At 43.8% G+C, this 22,908-nt stretch overlaps 2 protein-coding genes and 2 long non-coding RNA genes across 6 annotated transcripts in view; 2 read left to right on the forward strand and 2 right to left on the reverse strand.

Annotated features, from left to right (window-relative positions):
• The window catches only part of LOC113578638, a 1,354-nt gene extending 1,183 nt beyond the window's left edge, over positions 1-171 (reverse strand). Inside the window, exon 1 of the long non-coding RNA XR_003410784.2 lies at positions 121-171. This is a non-coding gene — a long non-coding RNA (uncharacterized LOC113578638). The remainder of the gene's footprint in view (positions 1-120) is intronic.
• LOC113578637 (LHFPL tetraspan subfamily member 6 protein) overlaps positions 1-10,243 on the forward strand; it is a 42,488-nt gene extending 32,245 nt beyond the window's left edge. For both annotated transcript variants that reach the window (XM_035534194.1, XM_035534193.1), the window contains exons 3-4: positions 6,291-6,389; positions 9,462-10,243. In XM_035534194.1, coding sequence (XP_035390087.1) covers positions 6,291-6,389; positions 9,462-9,580 — 218 coding nt within the window. In that variant the 3' untranslated portion in view covers positions 9,581-10,243. The remainder of the gene's footprint in view (positions 1-6,290; positions 6,390-9,461) is intronic.
• Positions 10,244-12,628: 2,385 nt separating this feature from the next.
• Positions 12,629-16,410, forward strand: nek3 (NIMA related kinase 3). 2 transcript variants are annotated; one of them, XM_027012027.2, is made up of 13 exons: positions 12,629-13,122; positions 13,197-13,272; positions 13,517-13,614; positions 13,727-13,810; positions 13,988-14,055; positions 14,187-14,273; positions 14,388-14,442; positions 14,677-14,877; positions 15,011-15,119; positions 15,287-15,424; positions 15,656-15,790; positions 16,018-16,132; positions 16,220-16,410. In XM_027012027.2, exons 1-13 carry the CDS (start codon positions 13,006-13,008, stop codon positions 16,278-16,280), a joined length of 1,344 nt encoding a protein of 447 aa, XP_026867828.2. In that variant the 5' UTR covers positions 12,629-13,005; the 3' UTR covers positions 16,281-16,410. The 2 variants fall into 2 exon arrangements, with proteins under 2 accessions (XP_026867828.2, XP_035390125.1); XM_035534232.1 differs by having other exon boundaries at positions 12,631-13,036.
• On the reverse strand, positions 16,211-22,774 carry LOC113578646. The gene is made up of 3 exons (XR_003410785.1): positions 22,653-22,774; positions 16,480-16,548; positions 16,211-16,300 (listed from the first exon to the last, which is right to left on the reverse strand). It is a non-coding gene; the product is annotated as an uncharacterized LOC113578646 (long non-coding RNA).
• Positions 22,775-22,908: the final 134 nt, after the last annotated feature.

Consider the following 22,908-nt stretch of genomic DNA (forward strand, 5'->3'; position numbering starts at 1 on the left):
TCTCTCTTTCACTCTCTCTCTCTCTCTCTCTCTCTCTCTCCCACTCCCTCTCTCTCAAGCTGGTATTGTAGAGGCTCGTATCTTGTCCAGAAGGTTTATTCACCCCTGACATCTTCCCACCTTTTCTAAAACTTTTTTCTCAACTCTTCTCCTTTTCCAGTTCCTTCTTCCTTTAGAGCTGCCCCTGTGCCCCCATCCTCCTCCCTCTCCCAAACCCATCCACTCTTTATCCCTCTTGCTCTCTCCTCTCTTTCTCCACCCCTTTGAATGCGAAGCGTGAATAGCACTGAAGGCCAAGAGGGCAGGGACATGGAATTCCAGAATTCCCATTGATGATAACCAGGAAGGGATGACAAAAACGGAGCGTTCTTAACCCAGTGGGATGGCAGGAAGACGAGAGAGAGGATAGTGGTTCCACAGAGAATAGAAAGTCCAGGAGCCAAGTGCCTTCTTACTCAAGCTTTCTGCTCCTGGTGTGGGCAGCTGATGCAAAGTACCAGCTAACTGTAGTGTTGACATTCTGATAGGCCAGGCCTATTATATAGTTATTCATTCTAAGGCATATAATTCACTAACTGCTGTGAATTATTCAGTAACTTGACACTAATCTGAAATGCAAGTCGTTACTAGACAGAGAAGCGCGTGTCTGGACTCACTGACGGGTCCTGGATGCTTCCATTGTTTGACAAAAAAAAAGAACTCAAGAGAAGAAATCACTCCAAACTCTACAGGCATCCTGAAAGATGTTTTATGCATGGATAAGCACATATTTATTATCAAGTTATAAGGGCTTTGATCCCATTGGGTGGTTTTATTTATCTATTTAATTCAATTTAATTACATTAAAAAAATAAATAAATAAATGGTGGTTTTAATCCTTCTGTATTTTAGCCCCATCACGTAACCTCGCACTCAGTGTTAACGGTTCTGAACGGGCCTCACGTAACCTCGCACTCAGTGATAAAGGTTCTGAATGGACCTGACGTAACCTCAGACTGCTCCAGCTGCTCTGTATTCAGAGTGGTCAGTTTCTGTCTTTATTATGTGTAAGGACATGGTGGCTTGTCTACTTTGGGTTGAAAAAAGCACTGTGAGATAATCAGTGTGTGAGCAAGCGTTAACTCTAGGCAGACACTCATTAGTACCCACTCAGACTGCACATGGAACAATGGAGTTAAAAGTGTAGACTAGTTATATGCAGGACACAGCAGGAATAGAGTGGAGCTCTCTCTCTCTCTCTCTCTCTCTCTCTCTCTTTCTCTTTCTCTCTCTCTCTCTCTCTCTCTCTCTCTCTCTCTCTCCAGCTGTAGACAAATGTAATAGACTTGTTTTTACGCTCCCCATGGACAGTTATGCATTTTGAATAGGGTTCTGACCTAAAATGGTCAGTGAAGGTTTGTCAGAAGCGCTCAGAGCGGGTCTGTCCAGGGTGCAGGCTGGCTGACGGGATCACACTGATGGCCGCACACCAGCTCCATTGTCTGGTTACCATGCCAACAACCTTTACAGTAAGACATTTAGGGTCCTAAGATTAGCCTCAGCGGGATTCCACAATACACGTAACAATGGCAACGGTGAAACTCCTGTAGGCAAGTTTGGTCAAACGATGAAGTCAGATATGCTACAAACGTGATGTTATTTTGGCATATTTCTTATACAGCATTTATCCAGGCTGTGTCTCTCCAACTGTGCATCACGTACTTTGGAAATAAGGCGACAGGGATTGTTTAACCTCACAGAGCAGACCAGCAATTCAGGAAACCGGAAGCCACGCACAGTCCCACTGCCATGAGGCTGGTCAACAGAAACCCCTTCACACTCATCAGAACCCCTCAAGCTGATCCCAGCATGATACATTTAAGGTGCCACTGTTCATGTGTGTGTTTGATTGTGCTGTACTCTAGTAAATACTATAGCTACTGACCAACTCAATACTATAGTTAAATACTATAGCTACTGACCAACTCAATACTATAGTTAAATACTCTTGCTACTGACCAACTAAATACTATAGTTAAATACTATAGCTACTGACCAGCCCCACAGAAGACTAATTGGGGAATTACACTCAAATTCCTTGGTAGTATTTATAACAGCAGACATGTAGTGTTTGTTTCTGTTTTTAGATAATGCTGAATGGTGACTACAGCTGAGACAAATGTAGTGTATCTATTTGGACATTGTGTCGTATCTAATCGGACATTGTGAATTGGACATTGTAGTGTATCTAATCGGACATTGTGGTTTATATATTTGGACATTGTAGTGTAAGTAATTGGACATTGTGGTGTATATAATTGGATGTATTTAATCGGACATTGTGGTGTATCTAATTGGACATATTTAATTGGACATTGTGGTGTATCTAATTGGACATATTTAATTGGACATTGTGGTGTATCTAATTGGACATATTTAATTGGACATTGTGGTGTATCTAATTGGACATATTTAATTGGACATTGTGGTGTATCTAATTGGACGTATTTAATTGGACATTGTGGTGTATCTAATTGGACGTATTTAATTGGACATTGTGGTGTATCTAATTGGACATATTTCATTGGACATTGTGGTGTATCTAATTGGACGTATTTAATTGGACATTGTGGTGTATCTAATTAAAAAGTCTTTCTTACTGTTCCCCTTCATTGAAAATCTCACAATAATTCAGCAAGGTTTGGAAACTCTCTCTAAATGTTATCCAAAAAGTAAGAACTTGTGTAGGTATGTAAGATGAACTCTGAGAGGCAGGCCTGGTTAACAGCTAGCCTGCAGCATTCAACACTTTTGTTTCAACTGGAGTTGCATTTTCCTGCTGAGCTGTATTTTAGAGTCCAAAACTTGGGTTGTTGTGGAGGGTTGGTTCAGAAGGGGTCCATGCTTTAATCACCGCGTGGTGCTGACTGTTAGCAGTTATGTGTAGTCAGTACTCTTTGCACTCTCTATTGAAGTCCACCTTGTCAAACTCTTCATTGCTGTGACAGTTTACACAGGTTTTTGTAGGTCTTTGTAGACAAATTAATCTTGAAGTGATGAGTGATATAACAAAACCACAAATATTCTCAAGGCCACAGAGCGGTTTCCACACCACTGTGTGTGAACAGCTCAGCAAAAGTCTGCTTTCATTTTGAATCTGTTTAACACAGAGCTCCCAAAATAGGCCCTGCACGTTGTCCCAAGAGTGCAATAAAGATTCATAAAGATTAGGCCCTATACACCCCTTCTTTCTCTCAAAGCTGATGTTATCCATTTTGTCATGTTGCTTTGTGGTCAGAATGCTCAGAAGAGGCTTGTGTGGACAAGACCGTCTGTACTTCGTCTGTACTCCGTCTGTACTCATCCGTCTGACTCTCCTGGCATCTGGCCATACGTTAGCTGTCTGTGTGCCATCCCGTGATCTGAATACCTACCACAGGGAGTGTGGAGAATGGGATTAAACACCATGAAAGCCTCAAAGACAAGAGAGTGAATAAACATTGCAATGCAACAGGACCACAGCTCCACTCACGCTACAGCCGTGTGTGTGCACTTCTATACTGCTACACGTATCTGCACCCAGCAATAGGATACTGAGATGATTCAGCATTCAGGCTTACAGAACCCACTGAGCCAAAGCACTTAATCGCATACGCAAGGCCCTGTTTTAGTTCTGATACCCCTGTTATGGTTCAAATACCCCTGTTATAGTTCTAATACCCCTGTTATGGTTCTATTACTCTTGTTCTGGTTCTGATATGCCTGTTATGGTTCTAATACCCCTGTTATGGTTCTATTACTCTTGTTCTCATTCTATTACTCCTCATTCAGGAAGCTCCTGTTCCAGATCCCTGAATAAAGTGTGGCGGCTGTGACCTCATTATGAGCAGAAATGTCATCAACGTCTGCCACACATTCAGTGGGAGCTTCTAATGGGCTCTGTTTACATTCAGAGACTAACACAGGGAGGAGAGAGAGAGAGGAGAGAGAAGAGAGGTGGGAGGAGAGAGAGAGGGGAGGTGGGAGGAGAGAGAGAGGAGAGAGAAGGGAGGTGGGAGGAGAGAGAGAGGGGAGGTGGGAGGAGAGAGAGGAGAGAGAAGGGAGGTGGGAGGAGAGAGAGAGGAGAGAGAGAGGGGAGGTGGGAGGAGAGAGAGAGGAGAGGGGGGAGAGGGGGTCTGTCTGTCTCTCTCACTCCTGGGTCTGTCTGTCTCTCTCTCACTCCTGGGTCTGTCTGTCTCTCTCTCACTCCTGGGTCTGTCTGTCTCTCTCACTCCTGGGTTTGTCTGTCTCTCTCACTCCTGGGTCTGTCTGTCTCTCTCTCACTCCTGGGTCTGTCTGTTTCCCTCTCACTCCTGGGTCTGTCTGTCTCTCTCACTCCTGGGTCTGTCTGTTTCCCTCTCACTCCTGGGCCTGTCTGTCTCTCTCACTCCTGGGTCTGTCTGTTTCCCTCTCACTCCTGGGTCTGTCTCTCTCTCACTCCTGGGTCTGTCTGTCTCTCTCACTCCTGGGTCTGTCTGTCTCTCTCTCACTCCTGGGTCTGTCTCTCTCTCACTCCTGGGTCTGTCTGTCTCTCTCACTCCTGGGTCTGTCTCTCTCTCACTCTCACCCACATGCAGCTCTCAACAGGCCATATTCATGTTTCAAGGTGCATCAGAAACACAGTAAATGTCACACACATGATCTACCAAAAAAGTTTTCAAACTGGCTTGTAAGAAAAGGGTGTTTTTAAAATTTTGTTTCTGCATATATTCTTAATGACATTCACAGCTTTGAAGCTTCCTTTCTCATGTTTTACAGGGAACTGAGTGGTAGCGTCACCACCCTGTCATTCTAAAATAACAGAATTTGCATTAAATCTTGTGCAGAGAGGTCTTGCACTTAAATGTGTGTTTGATTCTGAGGTCACTGAGAGACACACATTGCCATCTTGCCTGTGTTGTGAAGAGGGTCCAGTGTTCGGCTTGTTTTCCTTTCTCAACACTGGGACATGTTACATTTGATTTCACGCCTATTTCTTGCTTGTCATGACTTGGTACTTGAAAGAGAATTCATGATTTTGTTTAAAATTCTGCATGAATACATTAACACCACATGGATTCTCGCGTCTTCTGCAGTCGGAGCTCCAATCTTCCACAAGCTTCTGTATGCATGAGGAATTTAAGCAGTACAATTTTTGGAAGCAACCCAACACAGAAGACTAGCAGCTTTTGATTCTGCATATTACAGGTCTCCTCTTGGGAGTTCGGTGGGGTACCAACCCACCTACTCGTCAAAAGTAGGGCAGCAATTTAAAGGAAGAACAGACTCTGCTATATCTAAAGAGGTGGCAGCTCTTTGATGCGCTTTTTTAATCAGACTTTCTGTCAGACTCATCCAGTGCATTTGAAGCTATGCTGGTGAATAAAAGAACCATGTCACCTTCTTCCACGTCAATGGCATGGTTCTCATGACTAGCTGCATCAGTTAATCAGTTTTTAAATTCTTTCCATAGTGAAAAGTCTGCTAACCCTGGTGTTGTTAATGAGATCCAGAACAATGTGTTTGTTAAGGTAAATGTATGTGCTTTATTAGGTATAAACAAATGCCACTAAACATGTTCAGATGTCTGAATGCTGTGACTCTCTGTGCTCAGGAGCGGGTGTGGGGTGTGTGCTGTAACTCTCTGTGACTGCACCTCTCAGTGGGTCTCAGTGCAGTCATGACAATAGTTTTGTCATTCATTCATTTCAGGTTAATAGGGACATTAGATGAACATGTACACAAATTAATCTGGGTTCAGTCCCTCTGGGTTAAGTTTTTATGGGATTATGTCTCGGTTCAATTTTAATTCTTCTCTCTCTCTCCCTCTCTCTCTCTCTCTCTCTCTCTCTCTCTCTCTCTCTCTCTCTCTCCTGGCCCAAAACCTGTAATTAAGTAAGAGGTAAATTAAGATGGATTAGTCTAATGTGAAAGCTGAACTCTTTTAGCAAGAAGTCTCTGCGTCTATGCAGTATAGGGTGGCTGTGACGTTGCCTGAGTGAAAATACTTCCAGTACCTTTTAACGTCACTCACTATTACATAGCAGCTTAAGAGACTGTCCATCACATTCTGAACTTGCCCACATTTCTGCCAGAGAATAAAACTTCTAAGGATAAATAAGTGGTAGCAGTGACTGATAATGATGAATAATCCATCATGGCCATTCTTTTCATCCCCAGAACAGCTTCAGATGGTGTTGGAGAAAGACAGTACGGGGCAGATGGTTCCTGATTGTTTAGGGGAGTGTGGATTGTGTAGTCATGTCCCTGTTCTCACCCCATCCTGTCTGTAGGTCTGCTCATCGGCTCTGGGTGCGCCCTCTACCCTCTGGGGTGGGACAGCGAAGAGGTCAGACAGACCTGTGACAACAGCTCAGACCAGTTTCACCTGGGTAAGCCGATACCACCCTACACCTTAATCTTTCTAATGTGTGTATTCGTTAATGAATTATTTGTGGGTCCTGCACACACATTTGAGCCAAATGTACACTGATTCAAACATGAATGACCAGGCATGAAATTCAGGACTTCAGTCATTTTCTGCTTTGGCCATACATAGTGGTAATGGGGCAGTACGTGTTCATATTTATTTGTTAAGTTGTTATAGAACTGTCACAGAGAAATGACAAATGGAAAAGATGTGTACATACATATCCAGGAATTTCATTTATTTGCTTCAGACTTTCAATATCTCAACATGATCTTTATGAGTTGTCTCAATCTTCTTAAAAATATGATGTAGAACACGTGAATTTCTGTAAAAAAAAAAACAAAAACAAAAACAGGTTTTATTGTGTATGAAAAGCACGGGCAGTCAGAGTTAATGTCCCTATCAGGAACTGGCGTTATACTTCAGTAACAAAAGGCCTTTGAGCAAAAACACAGAACTGCAGGAACAAATGTGTAATGTGAAGATATTCCAGTAAACCTGCTTTTTCAACCCGTCCTGAGATTAGGGGATACAAGCATCAAATACCATCAGAGGCGACTGTGCACAAAGAAATGTGATGTCTCACTAGTTAACATTTCATAAATGATGCAGGTGTTTTGACAAACAGACCTAACAGCGATACCTTGGTTTCTGAAGCTGAATTGCTGAGCAGAGGACTATAGCTGTAACAGATTGTGCTGTGGACTCTCATTGTGTTTTGTTCATTTTTTATACCCTCATAAATAAAAATTCCTCCCTAAGGAAAACACTGGATGTGGTCTGGAAGCACTGGGCTATTTCTCATATTAAGGTAACGCAACAACAAGTGCGCACCGTGGAACAAATGGCCAAGTTTGAATTTATTTGATAAATTGCTCAGAAGACAATGGTCCTCCTTACGTAACACATCCATGCTGTGCAGAAGTGCATTCACAGCTCACCACATCGTTCTACAGCGACGCCGGACGGCCGAACCAGACTCAGCAGAGTTGTGACAGTGGTGGTCAAACGGACCTTTGAGAGGTGGTCAGAGAGTCGATCAGTTCTTCTCCTCACATGTGGGGAATAAATGAGGCCTTGCTCTCTGTAATAGAGCAGACCACACAACCGTCACACTGAGTGTTTACTGTCATTCCTCCATACACTTCAGATTCGCACAGCAGCACAGTACACAGAGATACATAACTGTGAATGAATAACACAGTCTGGTACCTGCACAGTACACAGAGATACATAAGTGTGAATGAACACAACACAGTCTGGTACCTGCACAGTACACAGAGATACATAAGTGTGAATGAACACAACACAGTCTGGTACCTGCACAGTACACAGAGATACATAACTGTGAATGAATAACACAGTCTGGTACCTGCACAGTACACAGAGATACATAAGTGTGAATGAACACAACACAGTCTGGTACCTGCACAGTACACAGAGATACATAAGTGTGAATGAATAACACAGTCTGGTACCTGCACAGTACACAGAGATACATAACTGTGAATGAATAACACAGTCTGGTACCTGCACAGTACACAGAGATACATAACTGTGAATGAATAACACAGTCTGATATCTGCACAGTACACAGAGATACATAACTGTGAATGAATAACACAGTCTGGTACCTGCACAGTACACAGAGATACATAAGTGTGAATGAACACAACACAGTCTGGTACCTGCACAGTACACAGAGATGCATAAGTGTGAATGAACACAACACAGTCTGGTACCTGCACAGTACACAGAGATGCATAAGTGTGAATGAACAATACAACACAGTAGCACAGAACACAGGGCTACATAAGCACAAAGGACAGTAATAGTAAGACAGGCCAGGATACACTGGATACACAAGACACACTGTATACACTGTCAAATCAGGACCTCATTCTAATGTAAATTGTGGTTGCTTGATTGTAGGTTGTGGTTACTTGGTTATAAGGAGATCTGTAAACTCTAAAAGCTACAAGCACAGTTGATAAGAACAAGAACATGAAATGATGCATATCTGGATTATATTGTTCAGTTCAGAGAGTCTGGTTTTAACATTGCTTATTTTAAATTCAGCTCCTCTAGAAGGGAAAACAAACTTTGTAGAAAAACAGTACGTGTCTTTAAAAGCTGTTTGCCAGAAAATTGATGTTTAAAATGAAATCTGTTTTCAGAAAAAACTATCTAGCGTGCAAGTCTGCAAAGCTCATCAAATATTCATCATATTGTGACATCAAGATATTCAGTGTGTTGTGACATCAAGATATTCAACATGTTTGTGACGTTAGGGGATTCTTTAGAGCTGTGAATTCTCCAGAATTTCTGCTCTCAGCTGAATTAATTTGTTTTCATCGAAACATTGTAGTCAGTAGCTTGTGATATGAACCAGCTGAGAGTTTTGGTAAATGATGTGTGTGTGTGTGTGTGTGCAGCACCGACGGCCAAACAAATATCACACTGAGCTGCTTTGCATGCTCCGGCTCCTTCAGATGAACTGGTTTAGGAGCGGAGTTCATCATGACTGGGACATCTTCATCTTCAGCTCCGCACAGTGGGGCGACCACAACACAAGTCTCAGGGGTCCTGTTGTGCTCCACTAGAACTAATGGGCCAAGTGTTGGAGCGAATACATTTTCCAAACCTGTACAGAAATACATGATCTGGTACATACCAGTTACAACACATTATATGTCTCTTTCATTACTCCATTCCCATGAGAGTTGTTGTCAAGTTTCGTTTTAGAATGAAAGGAAACGTATCTTCTGAACCAGGAAGCATTAAGACATTCCGACAGAAGATTTCAGCGGAGGTTATGGCTTCAGAGGTTCTGTAAATGTCCAGATTTGTCAGACCATTTTAAATTCCCAGGATTCTTTTCTTTTGTGTCTTTAAGCTTCCCGTGATGTTAAACTGGCATTATGACTTTAGCTGATGAATAACTTAGACAGTTGTGGAGACCAGAGCTGCACGTCATTCCTCACCTGTGGGTGTGTGTGTGTGTGTGTGTGTGTGTGTGTGTGTGTGTGTGCAGGCTCGTGTAAGATGGGCTGGGCCTACTATTGCACAGGTGCAGGGGCTGCCTCCGCCACACTGCTCTGTACCTGGTTGGCCTGCTTTGCTGGCAAGAGACAGAAGCACTACCCTTATTAGGAGAGGCTGCATTCAGCCTGTACGCAAGTACAGCGCTCCCACCAGCAGCCTACGCAGCCAAGCACCGCCCACAGAGAGCACAGACACGCCCACTGCGTGGGCCCCGCCCCTGCCACGCGTCCAGCACTGCTGAGACGCTCCACTCATATGGGCTGTAACCCACTCATGGAAAACAGACGGATCATGTGAGCCATACAAACAGACCAATCAGATTGAGAGACTGGCTCTCACGCACTCTACAGTCTACAGGATGAGGTCCATGTAGCAGAACAGACACGTCCCATTTTAATGGCTACTATGAATCCTGAGACTGTGATGTCCTGTAGTGATAGTGCCGTCTGTTACAAAAGAACAGAAAACACTGCTTTGCTCTTCTGAATCCTTTATCTCTCCATGTATTTAGCACATGTCTGCATCACACTATGAAATGCAATAGTTGTCACATTTACAGCCGTATCATCAAATTAGCCTTTTCAAAAGTTTCATTCTTATTATTTCATGGTCATGTATAGACAGTTAGAAACAGTTATATGTACTTTACTATACAACGTATGCTTTATATTGCCGTATACATTTTGTGAATAGAAAAACACACGAAATGCATTGCTCCAGTCATTTCAATGTTTCCTCATGGTGTTTGTAAATAAAGTCTGTTTATAAACATTTGTTATGATTTGTAGACATTTGCTTCACCTGTACTGTGTACAACACAAACTGTGTAAGTGAAAGTGAGTCCCAGGACTGTCGAGAGCTGGAGGGCTTATGGGTTGCGACTGTGAGGCAGGTGTGCTAACACTCGCTGGCTGTGAAGATCAGGTGCTCCAGTGTGACTGAAAGGTTGCTGAACAAATCCTGAGTAGTGACCTGGAATGGCAGTCAGTTTCACTTTCACACTTTCAGCCAAAGGTCTTTATATTTTCTTGTTCTATCTGGTATGAAAATGATGGTCCCTCTAAAAATATTTATGTCAGTGGGGGAAGGGGAGTCACTTCTGCATAATTTGAAGTGAAGCATTCCCTTAAAGGTCAGGGGAATTCTAGACTGTAAACTAAATTATCTACAACAGTGCTAAATACCCTCTGGCCCATACGGGCCTAAATCTAATGCCCTTATTAGCATCAAAACTTTCCAAGTAAACTACAGTAACTAATCCCATCACATAAAATTAGAACTTTAGCATACAGAGGGGGGAAAAACTAATTTCATGTAAAATTTCATAAAATCAGGAGAGAGGAGCAGAGAAGGAGAACGCCAGGAAAGGCAGGAATACTGCCGGTGTACTTCAGAGGAGTGAGATTCCTCCCTGCTTAGGCCATGGGACTGGAGGTGATATGATAAACATGTATTCATACACATCTCCAGCACACATCACAGACCTGTTCCATCACAGACCTGTTCCATCAGAGACCCGTGCTTCTGTTACACCACAAACCTGTGCTTCTGTCACATCACAGACCTGTGCTTCTGTTACAGCCCAACGATGTGCTTCTATTACATCACAGACCTGTGCTTGTTACATCACAGACCTGTGCTTCTGTTACAGCCCAACGATGTGCTTCTGTTACATCACAGACTTGTGCTTCTATTACATCACAGACCTGTGCTTGTTACATCACAGATGTGTGCTTCTGTCACATCACAGACCTGTGCTTCTGTCACATCACAGACCCGTGCTTCTGTCACATCACAGACCTGTGCTTCTGTCACATCACAAACCTGTGCTTGTTACATCACAGATGGGTGCTTCTGTCACATCACAGACCTGTGCTTGTTACATCACAGATGTGTGCTTCTGTCACATCACAGACCTGTGCTTCTGTCACATCACAAACCCGTGCTTCTGTCACATCACAGACCCGTGCTTCTGTCACATCACAGACCTGTGCTTCTGTTACAGCCCAACGATGTGCTTCTGTCACATCACAGACCTGTGCTTGTTACATCACAGATGTGTGCTTCTGTCACATCACAGACCTGTGCTTCTGTCACATCACAAACCCATGCTTCTGTTACATCACAGACCTGTGCTTCTGTTACATCACAGACCTGTGCTTCTGTCACATCACAGACCTGTGCTTCTGTCACATCACAGACCTGTGCTTCTGTTACAGCCCAACGATGTGCTTCTGTTACATCACAGACCCGTGTTTCTGTTACATCACAGACCTGTGCTTCTGTTACATCCCAGCAATGTGCTTCTGTTACATCACACACATGTGCTTCTGTTAAATCACAAACCTTTACTTCTGTTACATCACAAACCTGTGCTTCTGTTACATCAGACCCTTGCTTCTGTTTACATCACTCACCTGTGCTACACTATCAGTAGTGTAGGGGGGAGGCGGGGGTCCACTGACATGATAGAGGCCGCAGCTAAATTCCCAGTATACTCATTTATACAAACCCTCACTGTTGCACGTTTATGTCATCCTTTAAGCCTCAGATCTTTAGTGTGTGTTTTCATGGCCAACCTGTCATCTGAATTCAGGTTCTGTGCACCCTTCCCCACCCATCAAGAAATTTATAACTTCTTTTAAAAATTATTTATCTTTACTGATTGTATAACTCGACCACATAATGTAAATGCACTCCTGATGAGTGACATGATTCCTAAAGGACTCACAGGTGCGATGACCTGGGCCACATTGACGACTACAAGACATGCTTCCACCAAACAGAATGACCATGCACGTACTTACAATACACAATTACTCTACACTTGTACTCATTTCTGGAATCTATGCTGAATTAAGTTTTCTGAACCTCGCAATGAAGCCTATTAAATGTAGCGGCTGCAGACGTAAACCAGGCGGTCAGTACCACGCCAGTACAGGAGTGAGGGATTCCTTCTGCCATCTAGTGGCTCAAGAGTGATTATTGGCTTTAGAAAAGAAGTTTTTAGGTTTTTGTCCACACGGCTTTTGCTATGGGCGGAGCTTAAGAACAGTTTTTGGGTTTACTATATGGTTCCGTTACTAAGCCTGACCCAGGACCGCGCTAGGTGTGCGAGACCGGAACCTGCTCGCGCCTCTAACGTCACGTGCTCACGTGCAACGTCGCACAATAACACGGAAATAACGTTGCCACGCGCTGGGCTTTGGGTCTCGTTTCAGAATCGTTTTAATGTATTCAGAATTACATAGTAGTTAAAAAAAAACTTTTTGGTATTTATTATTTGCCCGTTGTCTACTAAAATGAAACATTCGTTCTCGTTTCGCCAGTCGGTTTGTCCCGGATTGACGCGCATTCAGTGTTCATTATCTGTATAATAATACGGTCGCTTGTTCATTATCTGTATAATAATACGGTCGCTTGTTTATTATCTGTATAATAATACGGCCGTTTGTTTTGGATTTGACTCGTTTAATCTCCGCAAACAGCAAACGCGTCCTCGCCCAAGCGCGAGCCCGTCCCGTCCTCCAGCGATGGAGTCTTACTCTACTGTTAAAGTCATCGGTGAGGGATCTTTTGGACGTGCTGTCTTAGTTCAAACTAAAAACAGCAAAGAGAAATGGGTTATGAAAGAAATACGACTTCCACAGGTAATATTCTGTACTGTGTTTTTTGTTGTTGCTGTAAAACTCTGCCCCTGTGTACTGACTGCTGTTGGATGCAGGCGCAGCGCAGGGAAGCCGCGCTGCTGGCATCGATGAAACACCCCAATATCGTCGCTTTCAAGGACTCGTTTGAAGGTCTGTATTCTTGTAGATGGTTAGACGCAGGAATACCGTTCACTTCCCCTGGAGAACTCTGAACTCTCTCTCTCTCTCCTTCCCCCTCTCTCTCTCTCCCTCCTCCTCCTCTCTCTCTCCCTCCTCCCCCCTCTATCTCTCCCTCTCTCGCTCCCTCCCTCTCTCTCTCCCTCTCTCTCTCTCTCTCTCTCTCTCTCTCTCTCTCTCTCTCTCTCTCTCTCTCTCTCTCTCTCTCTCTCTCCAGATAATGGCCATCTGTACATCGTAATGGAGTATTGTAGTGGAGGTGACCTTCTCCAGAGGATACGTCAGCAGAAGGGCACTCTGTTCTCTGAGAATGTGGTAAAATGAATCTTAAGAATTGGGATTATTAAAAACAAATTATTAAAAAATACCATTTTCATGTGTACCTGGCAGGTTATAGTTGATAAATGTTCATAATCTGTTCCCTCAGATCCTCAGGTGGTTTGCTCAGATGTGTCTGGGTGCACAGCACATTCACGATAAACGGGTGCTTCATCGGGACTTAAAATCAAAGGTAAAAATAAAGAGTAAACATTGTAGTGATGCGTGTGCAATTTACAGTGAACATGGATGTGAAGATGGCCAGCCACCTTCTGAAATGGTTTAAATCAAAGTCTGATTTCTGACAGAAACTGCCATCACAGCCCTCAGACTTGGTATTCGCTCATATTAATGTTTTCGCTCATATTAGAACATATTTTTGACGACGCATGGGACTGTCAAGCTGGGAGATTTTGGGTCAGCGTGCATTCTAAAGAGGTAGTCTGCACACACACTCTCTGAAATAATAGTGTCAAAGGAAAAGGTGTTTTTGTGTAGTTACATCTCAGGAAGCTTCACATTGTCTTGCTAGTGCTAACAGCGCCTTACCCCTGTATTCTGAGCTGCAGTGGAGAGGGTTATGCACACAGTTACGTTGGCACTCCTTACTACGTGTCTCCGGAGATCTGGGACAGCCAGCCTTACAACAACAAGAGGTCTGAATTATTCCAACTGAGTTATGCACCCTGGAAAACACTTATCCTTACATTTCAGGAATTACTAAGTGCTGTATCTCATACTGTGTGTGTGTGTGTGTGTGTGTTTTACAGTGATGTTTGGTCCCTGGGTTGTGTCCTCTACGAACTCTGCACCTTACGGCATCCGGTGCGTACGTTTTCTACTCAAGGGTACAGCTGTAGGTCTGGGTGGAGTTGCAGGTGTGATTGCTGTATGTGGAGGTCCAAGTGTAGCTCCAGGTGTGATTTATGCCACACGTACTCTGTGAGCTCCAGGCTCCTTGCCTCTCACTCTCTCTCCCTCACACACACACACACACACACACACTCTTTTTCCTTCACACATTCTCTCTCTCTCTCTCTCTCTCTCTCTGTTTCCCAGTTCCAGGCCAACAGCTGGAAGAGTCTTATTCTGCGTGTGTGTCGTGGAGCGTACACCCCCATACCCAGCCACTTTCCTTACGAGCTTCACTACCTGATTAAACACATGTTCAAGACCAACCCCAGAGACAGACCTTCCATCCACACCATCCTCAACTCCCACCGTGCATCCAGACTTCTGTGCAAACACCTGCATGTAGAGGTACCGTCAGGAGCGTGCTCATTGAGGGGGGTGCTCAGTTCGGGGGGTGCTGTACAATTTGTCTGTTAAGTAACTGCCAGCCGACAGTATGAGATGACATCATTCGGGCCTGTTTTTGTCTGTTGTCCTGCAGAGCAGAGAACTGGTGCAGGAGCCTGTAAGTCAGTGGAGGACAGAGGATGCAGAACAAGGGACTAAGCATCTGGGCCAGAAGAGCTTAATAGCCACGTCCACATGTGAAGGTCTGTAGTGTCTTAATGATCTGTAAGACTGTTTTAACTTGTTTTAATTCAGTACGGTGTGGAATGTATTGAAACTGCACTGACATGTGAATGAGTTTTGGGATCTTTGGAAAACCCATTTCACACAGAGTGATTTTGCATCTTTTCCCACGAACACACTCTGCCAGAGAGCCAGAGCATCAGTGGCAATCCCAGAAAGAAGTGGGAGAAAGGACCCTCCAACACTGTCCTGGAGGCCCTCGGAAATGCTGAGATCATCTCTTCTGTTACCATGGAAACCGCAGGGGGCTCTGACTCCAGATCAGGTGCTCTAACACTCGAGGACCCTCTCTCTGCCCCCCTTCTTCTCATTTCAGCATGCTAAACGTTTCATGTCATTCTGTATTTAATATTGTAGACGCACACACACACACACCCTAAAATAAGTTGTATGTTGTATATATTTGTTTACATTCCTCAGACATACTTGTCTTTATGCACAGAAATGTTTATTCGTGCCATTTATGTATGTGTGTCCCTCTGATGCCCGACTGTAGAGGAGGGACATGGGGTGACACAGGGGAAGAGAGACAGGAAGCGGTGGGAGCGAGACCCACCGGAGAGACTCTGGAGTCTCCTGGAGAAAGTCCATCTCAGCATGGCCTTTAAAACTTACACCATCGACAGAGCCGGTGAGTACGTGCGGGAAAGGGCAGAGACGCCCGAGACCACACCATTGTCCTTATCGGTTTATTACCTCTTCTGTTTTCTAAGTTCACATGTTGGCATTATGAACTGCACCAGTGATGTCAATAACCCAGACAGCAATAAACTCCCACCGGGTGATGGGCTGTTGTGTGTAGCTGTGTTTGTCTGACTGTGTGTGTGTGTGTGTGTGTGTGTGTACACCGTGGGACAGACGCTGGTCCTCTGCTTGGACCCTTGGTCACGGACCAGCCGGACGTTCCTGACTGCCCGGCGGAGATCCGGACCGATTGCAGCCGGCTGGAACCCCGCTCGGACGACGAGGACACGTGAGCCACTTCTTTCCTCTGGTGCCCTAGTTCCCATTTGTCTCGCCCTGCGGGACCATTCAGGACGTCTGTCTGCTATGTTCGCAGGGACTTTGAGGAGGACTGCCCTGCCGACTGGATAGCGGAGCTGGAGAGAATGGTGACGTAGCAGTAGGAACACCTGCAACTCTACAGAGATACCTTACTTATATGAATGTTTACAACATAAATAACAAAGTTATGCATTCATTTTAATTGTTGGCAATATGTCCCCAATAAAATACACTGTGTTGGTGTAATTGTATGTTTTAACTGTTCTGGTAATAAAAGGGACAATTTAGAGACACCAGTCAACCGAATAGTCACACCTTTGGAATGTGGGAGAAACCCAGACAGGAACCATGTAGATTCCACACAGCCATCAGTTGGAATTAAACCTGGATCACAGTGTGAAGTGTGAAGCAGGAACAGTCAGAATTTAAAGCCTGATCACAGGAAGTGTGAAGCAGGAACAGTCAGAATTGAAGCTGGATCACAGGAAGTGTGAAGCTTTTTTGCTGAGCTTTTAACATATACACTACTTTAAACATTACACATGTAAACCAATATCTTAAATATATATATAGTACATTCCTTTGAAATTATCCTTTGCAAACATGACAGGATGTCATTGCTTTGTCCATCCACTAGGTGGAGTAAAGATTTTACAGGTTACAGATTGAGAAAACATGAGATGTGCTGTGACACAGTAATGTGGATATGGCAGACGAGTCACCCAGGCACAGGAAACACAGGAAGGCACAGGAAACACGTGGGCACAGAAAGTGGGAGGGGAGGAGTGGAAACGTCATCATGGAGAAAATATGTAGAATACACAGGTTGGCAGCTTGGAGGGAAGAGTTTGTTCTTCCTCCAACACCAGAGTTATTTCATCACTCCATTTAACAGGGCTGGATGTGTGTTGTGTTATTTGTCATATTATTACAAGTTTTGTGTTTTGTGTTGTTTTACCAGTCCTGAATTCTTAAGATGTGTTGATCTAATGCAGTAGATCTCGTTAGCCACCAAAGGGTTAGCAGTTTTTAGACTGGTCATGTGTCCCTGTGGAGCATGACCCCTGAGACGCAGCCTGCTCTAATGCTGAGAAGCACCGGCCATCATGGGAAGTAAGCAGAGCTGCACAGCAAACCCAGTGGCACCAGTCCAGGAGTCCAGGAGCTGGAGATAAGGGACTGGGCTGCTGGACCTTGGAGGAACTGTTCTTATCTGAGACACACATGGGTAATCCCACGACTCTGAGACACACACGGGTAATCCCACGGCTCTCAGACACACACGGGTAATCCCACGGCTCTGAGACACACACATGGGTAATCTCAAGGCTCTGAGACACACATATGGGTAATCCCACGGCTCTGAGACACACACGGTTGATCCCACGGCTCTGAGACACACACGGTTGATCCCACGGCTCTGAGACACACACAGGTAATCCCACGGCACTGAGACACACACGGGTAATCCCACGGCTCTGAGACACACACAGGTAATCCCATGGCACTGAGACACACACGGGTAATCCCACGGCTCTGAGACACACACGGGTAATCCCACAGCACTGAGACACACACGGGTGATCCCACGGCTCTGAGACACACACAGGTAATCCCACGGCACTGAGACACACACGGGTAATCCCACGGCTCTGAGACACACACGGGTAATCTTACGGCTCTGACTTGCCCCCATGGCCAGGTTATTTTTGCTGCCTTACATAAGACAAAGCCCATTGTCTTCTGAGAAGCAGAGATAATAATTAGAAATGGTAAACCAGACGAGAGCTGTTTGGAGGAGAGCAGACCATGCGTTAAAATAAAGCCCCAGTTTTGGTTCATGTGGTCTTGGGTTGTGTTGTTTGGTGCCTGGGACAGAATTAAAAGCAGGAAGAAAGACGTCCAGTGACTGATGTTCTTAACAGATCAGACGCTGTTAGCAGGAGTCCCTGGAATACATCAGACATACACTAAGCTGTGGTACTGATACCAGCTCTGCTCTCTTTAGATTAGACCTCAGTCATCTGGGTGGAGATGAGTGTTTACAGCAGCCTCTTGCCCCATCAGTATAAGAGGAGAGAAAACGGGTCCTTAGCAACCCTACAGTGGACTAACCCAGTTAGTTACTAACCCAGCACATACCCAACATGTAATGATGGTGAACAATTAGATATTGTAGGTAAGTGAATGTTTAAGATGTGGTCTCTTGTGATAAATAAAAAAGATCATAATAAAGGCAAAAACATCTTAAAGGTGCATTCAAATATGCATCGTAAATACAAAGGTCCCGAGCGAAGTGTCTTCTGCACGTCTCTGATCAGTTCCTGCACAGGTACATTAAGAGCAGGTGTCAAACAGCAACCGCCAGTTTGCACTTTGGAACTGTGAAAGTTGCCTGCACTGGTAGCTTGCAAAAATGCGTATCTGTACATGTGTGATGTGCTGTACAAAGGCTTTGATCTTCAAGAGAAGTGATGCTATTCACCATGTACAGAATATTTTACTGCAGTCATATAAAAAATACCCTATAAAAACCAACAGGTACCACAGAGCATGCAAAGTGGAGGGTGGAGCATGGAGGGTGGAGGTGGAGTGGTGGAGGTGGAGGGTTTGTGCATCATGACCTCCATCAAGTACCACAAGAGTCAGATCTGGTTGCTTTCTCCAGGGAGGTCAGACCAGCGCATGCTTGTAGCTCCCAGCACACACATACACACACACACACACACACATGCACGCACGCATGCACAGACACACACACACACACACTCATGCACAGACACAAAAGATCTCACTTAAGAGCTTAAGTTAATCTTCAAGCTGACACACAAACAAGTTCTTTTAATCTTTTTGCTCATCTTTACCAGTAAATTCCCATAATTCTGGAGGTCAGAGTGGTTATTAATAATAATAATTACAGGAAGAATCAACAACAACAACAACAACAACAACAACAATAATAATAATAATAATAATAATTACAGGTATGATCATTGTACTCTAAAAAATTCAGTAATGCACTGAAACATTTTATAGATTTCCTGGGTTTGTGAACATTTGAACACTACTTACACTGTGCTTTATAAAGTCAAGACCCATAAATAACTACTTACGTTATCTCACCAACAGCACTGCAGACATCTCACTTTTATTAATACCAAGCTGACATTATTATTATTATTCAGTGTCTGTTTATTGTTTCCAAGTACCATTTTTGGAATAGCTGGAACAATAGGGGGTGCTGTGGTGAGTTGCGCTGCCGTGGCCAAAGTAAATAACCCTGCCCTCCGAACACAGGGGTCAAGCTTGGTCAGTGGAGAAACTGCTGAAGGCCTTTTAAACAGTGGCGTAAGGGCTGGAGTGTTATCTGGGCTACCAGGCCACTGACGAGGCCATCGTCCCTCTACTGTCTCCCTGACAGCTCCCGCAACCTCCTGCAGAAAGTGCTGACAGAACGGTTGCATGGCCTTCAGAGTTCCTTCCTTTAGGCCCAGATTAGAATGGTTTCTGGACATAAAAAGACTCTTCAGAGACTAGTTGATCCTGTTGAAAAGTCAGCTGTGGAAAGTTCACTGGCCTGGCAGGCACGTCAAACATAAACGTGCCTACAAATGTAAACTAAACACTCTACTAAAGAGTGTTAAGGGTTAATGGCTTATTAGTTGTGGTATCCCTTTGAAAGGTTTTGCAGTATGTTCCTTCCCTCCATTACTGCCTTGCCCTTACATGGACATAAATGATTCAGACCTTCCGAATACTTGTCAGTATTCGTGTGGTTTGTAAAATGCTCGAATCCTGTACAAATCCTGCTCCACCTGTGGCTACATGCATGCATTCGCTCTGCTTTGGACTGATCTTCACACACCCAGTGAGGTATGAGGTGGGATCTGCGCTCGTTAAGACTTGCTCTCTGACGAAGAGCTCATTGAATTTTTGACTCAGTCTGCTCCCATCCATCTTTTGTAATGTAATCATGCAGAGATCAGACTTGTACATGGAAAGGGTGCACAGACTGTATCAGTAACCCTTAGCACACACAGACTTGTTTGTTTTTAGCTTCAATAAAACCACAATGTTGTTCACAACATCGCACTAAACATCACATGGAGGATATTTATTCCACCAGGAGTATTTATAAATCTTCTGGGGTAAAGATCTTCTGGTACTTTCTACCCTCATGAAAGAGCCACTGATAAATAAACAACTGTTGGTGGGAACTGGTTATAATCTGATTTCAATCTGAAACAGTATACCTATTCTGTAGGCACGCACACACACACACAGACACACCAGTTGACCTAACACACGTCTTTGGAATGTTGGAGGAAACTGTACTACCTGGAGGAAATTCGCACATTCAGTCACTTTCATTCACATACACTCTCATTCACACACACACACACACACACACACACATGCACTCTCATTCACACATACACTCATTCACACACATGCACCAGTTGACCTAACACACATCTTTGGAATGTGGTTACTACCTGGAGGAAACTCGTACAGAAACGGAGAATGTATAAACTCCACACGGACACAGAGAAATGTTGACTGTGTACGGTGTAGTAGTCTGTGTTCATTTGTGGATTGTGTAAGGTGTAGTATTATATGTCTTCTGTGGACTTATTCCACACCTAATGATACCTTACATAAGTGTAATTGTGGTCCAGTGTGTAAAGGTCTTTGCACAAAATTGATGAGATTGTTTCAAGCCTTCAGGTTGTTATGGTTTTAATGACGTTAGTTTGCATCCTGCTCTCACCATGCTGGGCTCTGCTGTATAGACCATGACAGAGAAATACATGCAGACTATGAGAAAGTCTGATAACTGGAGTTTCTGTCAATCTTTAACATCTAGTAGGTTTTCTCTCTTTCTTTTTCTGCAGTGAGGATTATGATCACTCTAGCTGTGTTATAAAACACCGTTGCAGTGTTTGATCAAGGTGAGTTTATAGTATGACAGTTCAATGTAAGAACAATGAGCATAGCTAGCCTCGCTTATTCTCTCACCCTCTCCTCTCTATCTCTCTCTGGATGTGTTGGGATCATGATCACCATGGTAACAGGCTTGCTTTCTTCTTCCTCTATTTTGTGATATTCTTAGCCTTGTTCTCCATTATAAGGCTGTTTCTCTTGTTGTACATAAGCTTTGTTTCTGGGCATTGGAGTGCTGTAGTGTTTGTTTCTGGGCTTTAAAGTTCTGTAGTATTTGTTTCTGGTCTTTGGAGTGCTGTAGTGTTTGTTTCTGGTCTTTGGAGTGCATTGACTTTCAGCTTGTGCTATTTCCACCCAACAATGAAACAACAAAACATTTGCACACACCTCCTGTTTCCACAATTACATGTGTTCTGGTTGGTCCAACACACTCCTCCTCACTTCTTTCTTCATTCCAGTTCCACATAATCCATTTTTATTATTCCCAGTCTCCTCGTTCAGATTAAAGTGGAACCGTGTTGATGCTGGAGGGTAATGTATCTGAGTAGATGGCCTTAGTCTCCCCAGAACCACACACAAGCACTTCCATTCAACAGCCAACGGCGTGCAGCAACAGAAAACATGCACACATATAGACATATGTTCATGGCTCAGAAAATGAACACAGACTAAAGCTGTGCTGTAGGGCTGATAAAACAGCCCATGACTATAATTATCATATAAGGAAGGAAAAGAACCTTTAACAAATGAACACCACCCATAATCAGTTATAGACCAGTGCTGAACACACCATCTTATGTCCAATGTTGGAACATTTCCAAGAACAGCTTGTACCTAACCTCTCTGAGCCACTGACGCTCCTCTGATGTGTGTGTATGTATGTGTGTAGACCAGTTGACTTTGTTCATGTGAGAAACCTGTGATGTTGCACAGATAGAGAGGGTTTTTGACAATCTCACAGCTCAACCCACTTCTTTATCACACAACTCATCTCACAACTCAACCCAGTTCTTTATCACACAAGTCATCCCAGTGCTTTATCGTGCAGTAAATGCTTCACAACAGTTTCCCAGACATGCACTAACACCTCCCATTATTAAAGTGCTCAAACCACCTGATGTTGTACCATATGATATACCATACATGCTAATCGCTGCACTCCTGATCGGTGTGTATTTAAAGTTTGGAGGAGACAACCAAGGTATAAGTCTCATTAGCTCACAGTTCATGTATAACTGTATTATCAGTATTCTAGGGAAAGCCATCCAGGTGTTTACCATCTGTACAATAGCCCTCAAATGTCAGAGTCCCAACCACTGCATCACTAGAAATACAATCATGAGTTTGTGAAATCAAAACTGCAAAATCTCTAATACAAACTCATACTCTAATATAAACCCTAATATAAACACATACTCTAATATAAACACATACTCTAACATAAACACTAATATAAACACATACTCTAATATAAATATTAACATAAACACATACTCTATTTTAAATACGTATGCAGTTGATATCATCACAGGCTATCTGCTGACCTTGAGCTGGTTGAAGTTCAGATGCTCAGCGAGTCAGAGGGCAATGTGGTGGAGGCATATCTGTCTGGTCTAGATGATAGAAACAGACCTTCCACATTAATCTAGGAGTAAAACAGGCTCCAGGTTAGCCCAAAAGGGTTCGTTCATTGCATAACCTCCTGACACACAATCTGTTTGAATTACGTAACATCGTCTATGACACATTTTTATCTGTGGATATGGTGTGATATTAACAGCACTTGCTCTGGAAATGTGC

This window comes from Electrophorus electricus, chromosome 15, assembly GCF_013358815.1.
Source record: "Electrophorus electricus isolate fEleEle1 chromosome 15, fEleEle1.pri, whole genome shotgun sequence".
NCBI lineage: Eukaryota > Metazoa > Chordata > Actinopteri > Gymnotiformes > Gymnotidae > Electrophorus > Electrophorus electricus.

What these genes read in the sequence shown, in the direction of transcription:
- nek3 (XM_027012027.2), top strand. Translation starts at nt 13,006, where the DNA reads ATGGAGTCTTACTCTACTGTTAAAGTCATCGGTGAGGGATCTTTTGGA. An exon ending in TCTGCACCTTACGGCATCCG is followed by an intron (nt 14,443 to 14,676) that starts GTGCGTACGTTT and finishes TCTGTTTCCCAG; the next exon opens with TTCCAGGCCAACAGCTGGAA. An exon ending in CGCTCGGACGACGAGGACAC is followed by an intron (nt 16,133 to 16,219) that starts GTGAGCCACTTC and finishes CTATGTTCGCAG; the next exon opens with GGACTTTGAGGAGGACTGCC.